Source organism: Eumetopias jubatus, unplaced genomic scaffold (assembly GCF_037043125.1).
Source record: "Eumetopias jubatus isolate StellerSeaLion01/CBP00866 unplaced genomic scaffold, mEumJub1_p1.0 scaffold_17, whole genome shotgun sequence".
NCBI lineage: Eukaryota > Metazoa > Chordata > Mammalia > Carnivora > Otariidae > Eumetopias > Eumetopias jubatus.
Genome location: NW_028274823.1, coordinates 28918383 through 28935122, shown reverse-complemented (window position 1 = coordinate 28935122; position 16740 = coordinate 28918383). Strand labels below are relative to the sequence as shown.

General features: G+C 35.3%; 1 protein-coding gene across 4 annotated transcripts in view; it reads left to right on the top strand.

The window, feature by feature from the left end:
- SLF2 (SMC5/6 complex localization factor 2) overlaps positions 1-16740 on the top strand; it is a 47776-nt gene that overhangs the window by 23805 nt on the left and 7231 nt on the right. For all 4 annotated transcript variants that reach the window (XM_028098551.2, XM_028098552.2, XM_028098553.2 and 1 more), the window contains 8 exons: positions 4864-4966; positions 5579-5755; positions 7220-7317; positions 7874-7961; positions 9184-9315; positions 9779-9856; positions 12838-12924; positions 15408-15476. In XM_028098551.2, coding sequence (XP_027954352.2) covers positions 4864-4966; positions 5579-5755; positions 7220-7317; positions 7874-7961; positions 9184-9315; positions 9779-9856; positions 12838-12924; positions 15408-15476 — 832 coding nt within the window. The remainder of the gene's footprint in view (positions 1-4863; positions 4967-5578; positions 5756-7219; positions 7318-7873; positions 7962-9183; positions 9316-9778; positions 9857-12837; positions 12925-15407; positions 15477-16740) is intronic.

Sequence of the window (16740 nt, the reverse complement as noted above, 5' to 3'; positions counted from 1 at the left end):
ATCCCAGAGTCCTGGGATCGAGCCCTGCATCGGGCTCCCTGCTCCAAGAGGGGCCTGCTTCTCCCTCTCCCACTCCCCCTGCTTGTGTTCCCTCTCTCGCTGTGTCTCAGTCTCTGTCAAATAAATAAATAAAGTCTTTAAAAAAGGGGGGGAATATAGAAACATTTAAAATTTTTAAATGTTTTTTAAATGAAACTGACATTATTTGACATTATTTGTTATTTGACATTATTTGCTTATTTGACATTATTTGTTGGTGATACTGGCCAAAGCAATTAGATAAGTATTTGACATTATTTGACATTATTCTGTTGGCAATACTGGCCAAAGCAATTAGATAAGAGAAAAAAATAAGAGATATAAAAACTGGAAATGAGTTGGTAAAAGTTTCATTATTTGCAGAAGTGTGTTAATGTATGCAAAGAAGCCTAAGAGTCCACTGAAAAGCTGTAACAAATAAAAGAAACAAGTAAGAGAAACTGGTATGGGGCACCTGGCTGTCTCATTGAGTAGAGCATGTGACTCTTGATCTCAGGGTTGTGAGTTCAAGCCCCACATTAGGCATGGAGCCTACTTAAAAGGGGGGGTGGGGCACCTGGGTGACTCAGTTGGTTGGGTGGCCAACTCTTGGTTTTGCCTCAGGCCATGATCTCAGGGTGCTGAGATCAAGTTCCACATCATGCTCTGCACTCAGCAGGGAGTCTGCTTAAGATTCTCTCTCTCTCTCTCCTCCCTCTGACCCTCCTCCCACTCACCTGCTTGCTCGCTGTCTCTCTCTCTCTCTCTCTCAAATAAATCAAATAAATTTTTAAAAAAAGAGAGAAGTTGGTATGGATTCCAGGGTACAAAGTTTAAAAAGAGAAATTAGTAACCTTTGGGTATATGAGCTGTAGCTAGTTTAAAAGATAAGCTGGCGGGTGCCTGGCTGGCTCAGTTGATAGAGCATGTGCTTCTTGATCTCAGAGTCTTGAATTCGAGCCCCACCTTGGGGGTAGAGATTACATTAAAAATTTTTTAAAAAGGGGCTCCTGGGTGGCTCAGTCATTAGGTGTCTGCCTTCGGCTCAGGTTGTGATCCCAGGGTCCTGGGTTCGAGCCCCGCGTCGGGCTCCCTGCTCAGCGGGAAGCCTGCTTCTCCCTCTCCCTCTCACCCTGCTTGTGTTCCCTCTCCACCTGTCTCTCTCTATCAATAAAATCTTTAAAAAAAATTTTTTAAATAAAATCTTAAAAAAAAGATAAACTAGAAGAAAAGACTTCATTTACAGCAGCAAGAAAATTATAGGAAATACCTAGGAATAAACTTGAAGAGAGAGAGAGAGAGAGAGAGAGAGAGAGAGAGAGAGTGTGTGTGTGTGTGTGTGTGTGTGTGTGTGTGTGTGTGTGTGTATGTGTATAGAGACAAAATAGAAGACCCAAATAAATGGAAGAGCATACCATGCTTTCAGATGGGAAAATTCAACATTATAATATAAATAGATTAGAGCTCCTGAAATTAAACCATAAACATAATGACATTTGAATAAGAAATGCCAATGGGATATTTTGTGGGGAAAGGGAGAGTTGATACTATACAAGTGATTCTACAAAGTCATGTGGAAAAAAATAGTATCTAGAAAAGTTTTGAGAAAGAAGAGTTAGGAGGCAGGACTGGCCTTAGCAGATAATTGTATGGGACAAGTGCAACATGCAAAGTTCTGTCAGTGGAACAAAAGAAGTCCAAAATCGAACCAAATACATATAGATACTTAGTAAACGCTAAAGAAGCTATTTCCATAAATGAAAGAGTAGGCTATTAAGTATCTGGTATTACCCACTATCTGGAAAACTGGATAGCCATATGAAAAAAAATTTTGTATCCATACCTCAAACTGATAGAGCAAAGATTTAAATGTATACAATAAAACCATAAAATAGAAGAAACCAGCAGGTTTTTATAATCCTAGAAAAGGGGAAAATGGTTTTGTGTATGAACTAACACTCAAAAGCCATATAAAGGAAAATTAATTTATTTGACCACATTAAAAACACTTTGCCGTGGGACAGTAATCACTATACACAAAGTCAAAAAAGCTTCAAAAGGGAATGGGAGGGAGATATATATTTATATGAATTTTTCATATTCATGCATGTATGTATGAATGAAACAACTGTGGTTACAGGTAAAGATTTAGTTTCAAATTAATAAAAAGATAATAACCTATTAGAAAAATGGACAAAGGAATAAACTGATCACAGAAATAAAACTGGTTCTTAAATATGAGAATATACTCATCTTCACTTCTGAGAAAAAAGGTAAATTCTTGTTATTGCTATATCCAAAGCCAAACTCTTACCTCTCTAGTTCTCTTTCCACTCCATACAGGATCCCTTGTTGCTCAGATATAATCTGTATCTAAAAAATATGTTGGATAGCAAATTTTCAGATAAAGACTATGTTCTATCACTTTAAATAGGGAAAATAATGCTTTCCCAGCCCATCCAAAAAACCCAACCATTTCCCCCAAACATTGTTAAAATACTCAAACCACCTATATTTAAAACGTTAAAACACCAGTTATTTTATTATTTAACATTTCATGAATTCAGTAACATGTGGTCACGTATGTTGTATGCAACAGATTTGAATTTTTCTTCACTGTTGCAAGCCGGTACTGGTGGAAATAGTGAAATAAAGATATATAATGAATGCATTAAGGCATAATACATGCAGATAATATTCAGCAAAGTAGTTTTTTTTATTGGTTACTTACCAGTTGAAGAGTTGGCATCAGTTAGGCTTGGTGACTACAGCAGGGAGGTGGTGGCTGTAGTCACTGTTGCTGTGTAGTGGTAGGCATCGACGAGCACAGAGCAGGAAGGAGCTGGTGAAGGAATGAGTGAGCCATGATGAGATGCCTGTTTAAGCAACATGAGTACAAGACTGAATCCTATTGAGATATGACCACAACTCACTCTTCTCACTGAGACTCATGTGCAACTTAACCATTTTTGTTGGTGTGTATGAAATGTTTGAAGGCTCTTAAATATTCAGATAGGGAGAGTAGGATACTAAAGGGTAGTCGAACAGTTCTTTTCTTGACCATTGTTCTGTTAGATATACAGACTTAAAATCTGAATCACAACTAACCTCTTTTCTGCATTCCATCAATTCTCACATCCCTGTGTTCTAGTTCCTCTGCTCATGTCATAGCTGTTCTTTCCTTTTTTGTTACCAGTGTTCGTCTAATTCAGTTCCTCTTTTCATACCTACCCTGGCAAAAAAAAAAAAATCTCCTTTTCCCCAGGGGCTTTCTACCTCCAAGGTATTTATTCCTTTCACTGTTGGAGGATTCCTTTTATGAAACAGAGCCTTGAACTTCTTTCTCCTCTGTTCTCAAGCCTATTTACACCTTGTATTGAAGACTCTACAATTTGACCTATTTTCTGTTTTGCTGTCTCTTTTGTTTTAACCAAATTGATCTACTTGCTGTTCCTCCATATTAGTCATCATTGCACTGGCTCTTCCTCATACTGATCCCTCACCTCCATCCTCAGTGTCAGCTCACTAAAATATTACCTGTCTCTCTCGTTGAAGCGCTGTTTCTAAGAGCAAGACGGGGCTTGGGTGGCTCAGTCTGTTAAGCATCCACCTTCAGCTCAGGTCATGATCTTGGGGTCCTGGGATCGAACCCCACATGGGGCTCCCTGCTCAGCAGGGAATCTGCTTTTCCCTCTACCCCCCACCCCCACTTATGCTCTCTCTCACTCTTGCTCTCTCTAATGAATAAAATCTTTAAAAAAAAATATAAGATCAAGACAGTCTTATCTGTATGGAACAGATTACTAAATCATGGTACGTTAATAATCATCATCACAACTACTAATAATTACATGCTGCTTACTATATGCTAGGCACAGTTCTAAGGGCTTAACATACAGCACTTCATTTAATGGTCACTACAACTATTAGATAGTATTCTCATTCCATTTTACAGGTGAGTCAGGCACAGAAAGGTTAAGTAGTTTGCCTGAGGTTTATAGCTAGGAAGGCACATAGGGCTACTAAGCAGAGACTTTAAAAGCTAAGAAAGCTTTTCATATATAGGTATGGAAGTATAAGATATATTAAGTGAAAAAGAGGTACATAACAGTATATAGTGTGCTGCCATTTACATTAAGGGGGGCAAATAAATAAATACATATGTATTTGTATATATATAAAATGCCTGTGGAAGGAAGGACTAAAACGAGTAGTGATTGGAGGGGAAATGGATGGCAAAAGGCCTAGACTGAGGACAGTTCTTCACAGCAGTACTGTGCCTTGATACCTTTTGGGTTTTTTAACCATATGAAGGTATTACTATTCAAAAAATTAAATAAGAAAGTACGTTTTGAAGGCCAAATTCATGTGTCTCCTCCTCTACAAACCTTCACTGATTACCTCAACCAAAACTGCGGTGCTTAGAATTGTTTATTTATATTGCTGTCTATTCATGAGACCTTTATTATGAGTTCTCTTGTAGTCAGAGCCACCTTCTACATAGTTCTCTGACACCAAGAACAATGAGGATAGTGCGTTATAAAAAGTAGCTATTCAGTGGAAAACTAATGCATAGAGGTAGGTATCAGATTAGTGTTCACCTGGAGTGGGAGATAGCAAAGTGACTTGGATCTGGCATGAAGGGACTTTTGTGGGTAATGGAAATGTTCTACTACTTCTTTATTCTGTTCGTGGCTACACTACTATATATATTTATCAAAACATAAAATGGGTATATTCCTTTTATTATATGTAAATTATGCCTCAACAAAACTTTTTTGTTGTTCAATCTTAAAATAATTATTTTGTGCCTAATTTCACATTGCTTTATTCACTTTTCAATAGTTCTGAAACACAGATGACATTGGGGGGGGAAAGAAGTGAAGATTCATCTTGTAAGCCAATTTTTTCAACTCTTCCTGAAACCAACATTTTAAATGTGGTTAAGGTAGGGAAAAACTCTTTTATGTCTTTAGCACAGTACTGGAACCATTTAGTTTTGTGGTTAGTGGTTTTAAAATAAAATCACTAGTGTTTTACCAGGTGATTTCCAGTCTTTGAAATTTGTTGGCAGTGTTCTTTGTATTAAACAGCGCTGTTTTTATTTTTTGTTTTAATATTAGGAGTAAAAGGGAACTTTAGATTTATAGAATTAATATAGTTCTAGGATACCTTTACCAAGAAGCTTTTAGAAACCAGTATTTTTAGAACCAATAATTTTTTTAGAATTAGGACGTATGAAGAGAAAAAAGTTATTACTTAGTGATTAAGAATTCATAACAGTGTTAAAACCTTTTAGTGGCTGAATCAAGTCAGTGATACTGAACCATTAAAAAAATCTCAAAAATGGAAATTGGAGAAGAAAATACTTACCGTGTCACCTAATTCAGCTATTACATTGCTATTAACATGAGTATTTCTTGCCTTTTTTCTAGACATCTGATGTTTTGTTTTCTATAAGTTCTCTTTTGCATTTTTTTGTCAGAAAGTTTTTATAATTTAAACTCTCCAAGTAAACTATATCTCCTTAAGTTGTTTTGTCTCTGTACTTCTGTCACAGTTTCTAGGCTTGTGTACATCTATACATCCAGAAGGTTACCAGGATCGTGAAATAATGTTGCTGATTTTAATGTTGTTTAAAATGAGTTTGGAGAAACAGCTGAAACAGATTCCTCTAGTGGACTTTCAAAGCCTCCTGATAAATCTGATGAAAAACATTAGAGATTGGAACACAAAGGTAACCATACTTAAAGCTTTTGTATTGGTTTTAGTATTGTTTTTTTGTATACCATCACAAATTGACTTTCATAGTGCATATGGAATTAATAGTTTCTAAGCTCAGTTAAGATCTCTGGCAGATGAAAAATAAACAGGAAGCGACTGTCTTTGTTGGAACTGTATTAAATTTATGATAACTGAATCTTCTCTAAAACTGCAGCTATTCATTCCAAAAAAAAAAAAATGTTTATTGGGGATTTATTGGGGGTCAAGCATTAATGGAAGTGCTGGAGATACAGCACTGGAAAAGATAAATCCATTGCCTTTATGGCAGTTTTATGCTAGTTAGAGGGTTAAATAATAAATGTATATTATATTATGTCAAGTTGTAATAAGGGCTACAAATTAAAATAAAGCAGGACATGGGTATAAAGAATAGCAAGACAGGAATCTTCTGCTGTTTCAGATAAAGCAGTCAGGCAATGCCCTTCTGAAGTGACCTTTGAGGAGAGACCTACATGAAATGATGAAGCAAAGTCACACATACAACAAAAATTAAGAGTTGAACGTTTATAGCCATATGAAGAGTAAACATGGATAATTTTTGTTAGGTTTTTAAGAATTACATTTTTTAACCTTTTTTGATGTAAAATTTCAAACACGTGCAAAAGTAGAAAGACAGGTATGATGAACCCATAAGTACTTAATCACCCAGCTTCAACAATTAACAAGACATAATCAACCTTGTCTCATATGTTACCTCATCCCACTTTCTTCCCCTACTCAGAGATTATTTTGAAGCAATTGTGTTAGACCTTAAATACTGAAATAGTTGAGGATCCCTAAAATGCAAGAAATCCCAGGTCAGGAACATCTATGATCTTCTGCAGCTCTCATTATACACCTTTAGAAGCTGGTATTTGTATTTAGCTCATTTAGGGGTACCTGGGTGGCTCAGTCAGTTAAGCGTCCAACTCTTGATTTCGGCTCAGGTTATAATCTCAGGGTCCTGGGTTGGAGCCTCCAGTCGGGCTCCACACTCATCAGGGAGTCTGCTTGAGGATTCTCTCTCCCTCTGCCCCTCCCCCCTGCTTGCACACACACACACACACACACACACACACTCAAATTAAATTAGATCTCTTTAGATTTAGATTTGTATTCTTCTAGGGAGTACTGTTTAGAATATAGGTATAGGTATGACATAGAAAAAAACACTAAAGCCAAGTGAAATTCTGATAAATATATTTGTTCAATACGTTCCAAAGTTTAAGATAAAACTGAATCTATGTACTTTGTATGTTTTAGCAGGTTCTAGGCTCCATGCTGTTTCTAAAAATGAGTGCTCTTTTTTTTTTTTTTTTTAAATGAGTGCTCTTTTTGTCATAATGCTCACATAGGGCAAGAAGGTGTGGATGAAGAAGATGTGGATGATTTGGTTTCACTGACCTATTGAAAAATCTTGCTCATTCTTTGTTTTCAGGTGCCTGAACTCTGTCTGGCCATAAATGAACTGTCTAATCATCCACACAACCTTCTGTGGTTGGTACAGCTGGTTCCTAACTGGACATCACGTGGAAGGTATTGAAAATTGAGAATTAAACATTAAGAAAAATTTATATTTACATTAATGAAATACTTTTGGGTCCTTTATTTCCTTTCATCATTCCTTGAATGTTAGATCAGTCTTTTATTTCATAGTCAGCTGTGGGAAAAAGCATTGAGAGCTTGATTCTAATACTTAACTCAGATCATTTTGTGATATTCTTGATTTTTTAATTTTAGCTTATCTTACAACTTAATACAGATGACACATATCATGAAAATGAATGAATTAGCTTTTTTTTACTTTAGTAAATATAAATATGAGCAATAAAATAAATTTTCTATCAGTATACCAGCAGGGCCAAAGATAAAGACTCTTAATGATTTGCAGGCAATTCTAACTTTATACACAAATACTTTACATGAAAATTTTACTGTTCTATTAAAGTTTATATGTTCTTATACTGTCTTCTCTTGAAATACTAGCTATGTTTCCACTGTTTCCAATTAGAAGAACTTTGGGCTTATTCATTTGCTTCTCAAACAATATTGATTAAAATGCATTCTAAATACTTTTAAATTCTAATTCCAGGCAACTAAGACAGTGCCTCAGCCTAGTGATTATTTCAAAGCTTTTGGATGAGAAACGTGAAGATATCCCTAATGCCAGTAATCTACAGGTATAAATAATATTTTTGTTTTCTTTTCATAAATGGGAAAGGTAGTGAAGTGTAAGGAAAATTGATGGTTCTTAAGTCAGAAGTTCTGGGGTTAGATCTCAACTCTCAAGCATAATACTATTCATATAATCTTTAGAATGGTACTTAACTAATGAGATCCATTACACTGACATGATATCATATTCAGTAACATATAGGTTGGTTGTGGATAATTAGATGAATTAATGTATAAATACTGGGAAAATCAAAATGTGCTATATAAATATGACTATATGATTATCAAGGTTAGCAATTTTATCACAAGATTAGAACTTGCAGAACTATTGTACATTAATTGCATCTTGTACCTGTTTTAATATTATATTGTCCTTAAATTGTAGAGCTCAAACATGGGTTGTCCTCTAGTAATTGTTTAGTAGTAAATATATCATGTATAGATGAGTGGGTTTAAATATGTCCAGCGGAAGCTCCACTGAAAGGTACTGAAAGCTTTCTACAAACATTAATAACACTAAGGGAGCTACATGGGCTACACATAGTTGGAATTTTAAAACTCAACATCTAACCTGGTCTAGATATGTTCTTCTGTGAACTGCAATTCAATACAAGATGATTTATTCTCTACTAGGTCCTAGGGATAAAAAAATGAATTAGAGACTCTGCTCTTGAAAACATAATCTAGGTTGAAACAAAATAAACCCTTGTAGTACAGTGTAGTAAGAACAATGATAGAGGTATGCACATGGTGCTGTGAGACAGAGATTGAAAGGGACAGCTGATTTCTTCATTAGAAAGAGCTCAGGTAGATTTGATTCCGGATATGGGGACTGTCAGTCCTTTCAGTGATAACTTACTTTCATCAAAAGAGAATTCTTTTTAGAATTCAGTGACTTCTACTCATAGGGAGATTCAGCTTTGCTGACTTTCAAATAATTTCACAGAGAAAGCGTTCTGTTTGGCCTCAAATGGCTATTGTAATGCCATTTGGTCTCCTCCTCAAGCTTTTATCCTCAATTATAAGTATTGAACCTTTTAATTTAAAGTCTGTTTTAAGCAAATGAGGACTTTTAAATAAAGGAGAATTGGATATCACTGGACTATAAAGAAAGCTAAAGGGGCAAAATTAGAGAAGGCAAAATGAACAGAGGACCACTGAAAAAAAGTAGACTAAGAACAACTGTATTGCTTAATATTGTTCAGTTTCTCCTCTTTCTGTTGATAGATATCAGTCCTACATCGCTATCTTGTGCAAATGAAGCCTTCTGATTTGTTGAAGAAAATGGTCTTGAAGAAAAGGGCTGAACAGCCAAATGGCACTATTGATGATAGTCTTCATTTGGAACTCGAAAAGCAGGTATCCGGGGTAGATCATCTCAGAAGAGTACATATGAGTATAACTGATGCCAGTTTCCTAACAGCAGGCTGATAGCATAGGCATTTCTGGATTTAGAGACTTAGATACATTCTAGCAAACACAATTACAAAGTGAATGATATTTTTTACTTACTGCTGTCGTGAAATTTTTAAGTAACCTTGAGAGTTGAGAACCGAGGTAAAAGGATGGTTGTTGGTAATTTAATACTGGGAGTATTTTTTATACTCCTTTACTAGGGCACTTGTGAGATAGTAAAAGGAATGCACTTGAGTTAGAAGTCAGGAAGCCTAGATTAAATGCTTGGATTTTCCTACTTACCAGCTCAGTTAACTTTATTAGCAAATTCTTTAGTCCTTCCTGGGCAACTCTCCTAATAATGTAAGCTGGAATGATACTATGCTAGCTAATTCATGGGTGTTTGTTTTATTTATTTCTCTAACAGGCATATTACCTGACCTACATTCTTCTTCATTTAGTTGGTGAAGTTAGTTGTTCTCATTCTTTTTCTTCTGGACAACGGGTAGGTAGATTTAGTGTTTTTTGTTTTTAATAAGTGTCACTATTGATGGAATGAATGAATGTTCTTTATTTAGAAGAAAACTTCATAAAAGTTAACTTTGGGTTTGCTGTAGAAATCCCAGTGTACACTGGAAAGAGGAAAGTAATAGTAACTTTGCAACCATATCATTGGCAAGAATTACTTGTTTGCACATGTTAGTTCTGTTTATTGGAGTGTAATTTAACCATCATAACTTGACAACAATATAATACATTAATAAGATACCAAGGTCACCACATGGGCCAGCTATTAGCTGGTTTTTTCCTGTCTTTTCTCCCACTCACTTTTTTTCCCTTTAGAACTAATATTTGCCTTCAAAATTAAATTGATGGTAAGTCAGGCTACTTTACATATGCATTTCTTAACTATCTCCCCATGTTAAGATACTCATTTTGAATTATTCTGTCCTTTCCATACTATCATAATCCATACTTCTGGGGAAAGTTCTTGTTTAAAGTCATCATGTTTCACACTGTAGGTATTCCAACCTGTTTTAAAACTTAGTATTATTTCCTTAGTCATTGTGAAAAGGACACAACACTGGGGGTTCATGTGGGGTTTTCTTGGTTCTGTTGTTTGTTTTGGGTTTGTTTTTTGGTTTTTGTTTTTTAGACACATAATGTTACATTAATGTCAGGTGTACAACATAGTAATTCAACAGGTTTATATGTTATGCTGTGCTCACCACAAATGTAGCTACCGTCTGTCACCATACAATGCTATTACAACACCGTTGACTATATTCCCTATGCTGTACCCTTTATACCCATGACTTACTCATTCCATATCTGGAAATTTGTATCTCCTACTCCCCTTCAGCCATTTTGCCCATCCCCTACCACCCCCTACCTTCTGGCAACCATCAGTTTGTTCTCTGTATTTATAGGTCTGTTTCTGCTTTTTGTTTGTTTATTCATTTGTTTTTTAGGTTTCACATATCAGTGAAATCATGTAGTATTTATCTTCTGTCTGACTTATTTCACTTAGCATCATACTCTGTAGGTTCATCCATTTTCTCACATGGCAAGATCTCATTCTTTTTATGCCTGGGTAGTATTCTAGTGTGTGTGTGTGTAGCACATTACACACACACACACACACACACACACACACACACACACACACACACACACACACACCACATCCTCTTAATCCATTCATCTGTCACTGGACACTTGGGTTGCTTCCATTCTTGGCTTGTAAATACTGCTGCAGTAAACATAGGGATGCATATATTTTCTCAAATTAATGTTTTTGTTTTCTTTGGGTAAATACCCAGTAATGGAATGACTTAAGTCATTTGGTATTTCTATTTAATTTTTTGAAGAACCTCCGTATCGCTTTCCACAGTGACCACACCAATTCACATTCCCACCAACAGTACATGAGGGTTCCTTTTTCTCCACATCCTCGCCAACACTTGTTATTTCTTGTCTTTTGATTCTAGCCATTCTGATACGTGTAAGGTGATACCTCATTGTGATTTTGATTTGTATTTCCTTGATGATTAATGATATTGAGCATCTTTTCATATATCTATTTGCCATCTGTAGGTCTTCTGTAGAAAACTGTCTAAGTCTTCTGCCCATTTTTTAATTGGATGTGTGTGTGTGTGTGGTGTTGAGTTCTTTATATATTTTGGATATTAACCAAATCGGATATCAACGTTAATTGGATATATCATTTGCAAATATCTTCTCCCATTCAGTAGGTTGCCTTTTCATTTTGTTGATGCTTTCCTTCTCTGTGTGGTGGTTCATGTATTTTTATAAACACTCTTGTACATAGCACTATGTTTGCTCTCTTTTTTTTTTTAAGTTTATTTATTTAACTAATCTCTATACCCCCAAAATGGGGCTCGAGATCAAGAGTCACATGCTCCCCTGACTGAGCCGGCCACCTGCCTGCCCCTAAAACTGTTTGCTCTCCTGATTGGAATCTAATGTAGTCATCTATCTGTATTGTTCTTATATGGTCCTCACATTTTTTTAAATAATTTTTTCTGATTAAAAGCAATGAGTATTGTTTAACAATTCAATTATTATAAAACTATATAAGGTAGAAAGTGAAAGACTCCTATTATCCAGTGCCCTCCTATAAATTTCTCCATAATCTGTGCATATACTAACTTAATTACTTTAACAAAAATGGAGTCATACTATTCATATTATTTGCAACTCATCTTTTTTTTGCCTTAAGATATTAGCACTTATATCTAATAACTATAGTATTTCAAAATCTTTGTTGATGAGCATTGTATTCTCCTTGTGATTACACACAGTACTAACATGAACATGCTTATTTGTGTATGTCTACCAACCTATACAAGCATTTCTTTAGGATAAATTACTAGAATTAGAATTGCTAAATCAAAGCTTGTAAATTTTTCAAATTTTAATTATTGTAAAATAATGGTTATCACATTTCCCTTCCAAAGAGTGTCCATTTACATTCTCACCTTATATATTCAACCTTACCTGTATGTATACCAGTGACTGTTTTGGACTATACACTTCTAAAACTTAAGACACTTAATTTGTCAAGACACTACTTTTAAACCTTCTTTTGTTCATAGAGAAAAAGTAAGTTGGCTGTTATTTGAATATTCCATTAGAGAATATGTTAAAAAAGAGGGACTCTTTAAATTTCTGAGCATTACATCACAGAACTCTAGCATTAATTTTCATTAATGTAGCTTAATATACAGCAAAACAACTTTCATTTTTGTGTATATTTTTATGTTAGCAGTAAACCTTAACAGTCTTACTGTCGTGGCAGTTACTGTTTTCAGTGGTATGACTGCTATTATGTTATGGTTAACATCAGAAATCGGTAATTGGAGAATGAGATTTTTTTAAATGATTGTTAGTTCTAAGCATCATCTCTTTGTTAATTTGCAATGCTTCAGAGTTGTTTTCATCCCTCATGTTTGTTTTGCACAGAAACACTTCGTGCACCTCTGTGGGGCTTTGGAAAAGCATGTTAAGTGTGATATTAGGGAAGATGCAAGACTGTTTTATAGAACTAAGGTAAGTGTTTGTTTTTCATAAGAATTGTTAGGGTTTTCTGTTGTTGTCTAGCTTTGATTACATTAATATTAGAGGAAGAGAAGTGAATAAGCCTCTCTTTAAAAAGGGGGGGTTACCTGGGTGTCTCAGTCAGTTAAGTGTCTGCCTTCAGCTCAGGTCATGATGCTGGAGTCCTGGGATTGAGCCCCACATGGTGGGGGTGGGGAGAAGGGGGGGCTCCTTTCCCTCTGCCCTTCACCCTGCTCATGCTCTCTCAACCTTCTTGTGCTCTCTGGCTCTCACTCTCTCAAATAAATAAAATCTTAAAAAAAAAAACATATAAGGTGAGAAATATGACTTTCTCCTTTAATAACAGAAATCAGTTTCTACTAAATACTTCTAGCTAAATTAAAAGTGAAAGGAGAGGCACCTAGCTGGCTCAGTCAGTAGAACATGTAACTCTTCATCTGGGGTTGTGAGTTTGAGCCCCACATTGGGCAAAGAGATTACTTTTTTTAAAAAAGTGAAAGGGAAAAATCTCAAGACAAATATATTTTTCATTTTACTGTGCTCTCTATTCTAAGACTTCTGACACCTGAAGAGAAAGTTCTTCCAGTACTAATAAAACTTATTGGAACGCCTGGGTAGCTTAGTTGGTTAAGCATCTGCCTTTGGTTCAGGTCATGATCTCAGGGTCCCATGATCGAATCCCGCATTGGGCTCCTTGCTCAGCGGGGAGCATGCCACTCCCCCTGCTTATGCTCTCTCTCTGACAAATAAAATCTTAAAAAAGAGAGAGAGAGAATTAGTTTCTTTTCTGATTACAAATTAAGACTTTTATGCCTAAGTTAGTTTCAGGGATTAAAAGCAATTTTGTGATAGTTGAAAACTTGTTTTGTTCAGAGAGAAGAAATAGGTTAGCTGTTATTCTTTGAATGTCCCATTAGAGAATGTGTTTAAGAAGGATTCTTCAGGTTTCTGAGTTCTACATCATCCAGTCTGAGCTCTAGGATGGAAATGATTCAGCAGTAAGCTTGCTAAGCTTTTTTCTTAAAAGTTTAGTATATTCCAAGACAGTAGACAGTAGAAAAGCTGACAATGAGTATGGAGTTAGGAAAACAACTTGAGTTATTAATAAAATAATTTAAGTTTTTCCTAAAACATTAAACGCTTTTTTAAAAAACTTTTTTCTTTTAAGGATTTTTTAATTCCAAACCATCTTTTAGCATTTGTAATGTAAAGCTGATTCTTTTTTGCCATTGTGTTTGGATAAATCAGTAAATGTGAAGTTTCAGCTTCGTAACTTTATATCTTACATTAATTAGCTGTAAAGGTTAGTCATTTCAACAATGCCCATTTGGATTCAGTATGTGTATTTATTTTAGTAGATTTAAGTTAAATACAGAGGTGAGCAACTAATGAAGTTGTATCGGATTGCAGATTTTCAGAAATATGTAGGGGATAGCTCTTTGACTTAGAGGGGAAACCATAGTTTCAAAGAAGCACATTCTTTTGAACATTGACTAGAGTTACTGGCCCATAGAACTTAGTGGTAGTGGCTACTGCTGACAGATGTGCTAAAAGGGGACCACCCAAGGTTTTTGTTTCTTAAAGCCAAGGGCCTGCATAGATTGCTGCCAGGGCTTGCTTCTCTTACTTAGAGTGGAGAGAGACACAGGGGTCTATGGAAATTGTGTCGGGGGATGGTCTGCTGAGGAGTTACCTCTTCACAACCTGTAATAGAAAAGGTGGTGATTATTTAGGAGAAACCAAATCTGCTGAACTCTGGAGAAAAAAGTAGACCTTTTAATTTACTTTATAAACTTAAAGCAGCTATAAAATTCTTGACTTGTTTAAAACATTTTTCTGAAGCAGTTATGTTTAAGAACTAATTGAGAATCTCTTAGAGTTGTAGGGAAGCTTGAGTTTCAGGCAGAGACTCACTAAACCTACAAACGTGGAATATACTTTGTATTTAAAGAGGATTCATAGTACTTGCAGAAACCTAGAGAGACAGTACAGTGAATCTTGGATCTTCTGATAATGTGGAAAGGAACAAATGACAGCCATTTTTGTGGCCTTGAGTCTTTCAAATAGAAGTTGGAAAGACAAAGACAGCCAAAGCCTTGGGCCCTATAACAAAGCCCACAATTCAGCTACTCTCTGTGGGTGTTCAAAAGCCAGCAAATTGAAAATATAAGTGTCTTGCAGGCAGGGAAGGAATATGTTTTTTCTGGATGATCTTTAGTAACTGATGGGAAAATAGAGTCCTAAGCGTTCAGGAATTTAGATTATGGTGACTGAGAAAAGTCTTACATTAATCACTATGATTTGAAAGCCCCTTCAGAAGATGAGTAGTTTATTTTCTCTTTCTTGACAAAATTAAATTGAATTGTTGGGTATGGGCCTGTCACAACTATCATATCTTTCATATCAAGCATTAAATTGATTTTAGTTAAGGATGTTTTGATCTGATCCCTTTTCCCCTTTTTGATATTTTTAAGGTAAAAGACCTGGTTGCCAGGATACATGGAAAATGGCAGGAAATAATCCAGAACTGTCGGCCTACTCAGGTGTCATTTTATTAAACAGTTTTATTTATTCTTAGTAGTTTTGCTAAATGGTATTTCTTTATACTGTTTAAAAAAAAAAAAATGACAGAGCACTTGCTTCTAGGTATCTTAAGATAAACTGAAAACTCCAGTATAATAATCTGTGTATGTTTTTTAGTATTTGTTTGCTTTATATTTATTAATTTATTTCCAGAGATGGTTGAGCCCATTTTAAAATGTCACATTGCATCAAATGGAGGTTGATATTTTCATGGGGAGCATTTTTCTTAACAGCTTTATTGAAATAAAATTCACGTATCATATTTCACTCATTTAAAGTGGTTTTTAGTGTATGCACTGAGTTGTGTAACCATCACCACCAAATATTTTAATGTACTTTAAAACATTTTTGTTACTCCAGAAAGAAATCTCAGAACCCATTAGCAGCCACCGCCCATTCCCCAACCATGTGCATTTCTATTCCCAACTCCCCCCAAGCCTTTAGGTAACCACTCTTCTTTTGTCTATATAGATTTGCCTATTCTTCACATTTCATATAAGTGAAATGATATACTATGTGGTCTTTTATGACTGGCTTCTTTCACATAATGTTAGGTGAATCCATGTTATAGCATGTATGTCATTTCTATTGCCAAATAATATTCCGTTGTATGAATATATCTTATTTATCCACTTATTAGATGGGACATTTAGGTATGCTTCTACTTCCTGGCTGTTGTAAATAACACTTCCATGAACAACACTACACAGGTTTTAGTGTGAACATATGTTTTCAAATTAAAATATTTTGGGTGTATACCTGGGAATGGAATTGCTGAGTCGTGTGGTAATTCTATGTTAAATGTTTTGAGGAATTGCCAGACTGTTTTCCATAGTGTGTGCACTGTTTTACATTCCCACCAGAATGTATAAGGTTTCTAAATTCTCCACATTCTTGCTAACACTTGTTATTATCTGTGTTTTTGATTATAGCCATAGTAGGGTGTTGGTAGTAGAATCTCATTGTGGTTTTAATTCATATTTCCCTAATGACTAATGATGTGCATCTTTTCATATGCTTACTGTCCATTCATGTAACTTCTTTGGAGAAATGTCTATTGAAATCCTTTGCCCATTTTTTAATTGGGTTTTTTATCTTTTTATTACTGAATTGTAGAAATTCTCCATTTGTTCCAAATACAAGTCCCTTGTTAGGTATATAATTTGCAAATAACTCTCTAATTCTGTCTGTTGTCTTTTCATTGCCTTGATGGTATCATTTGTA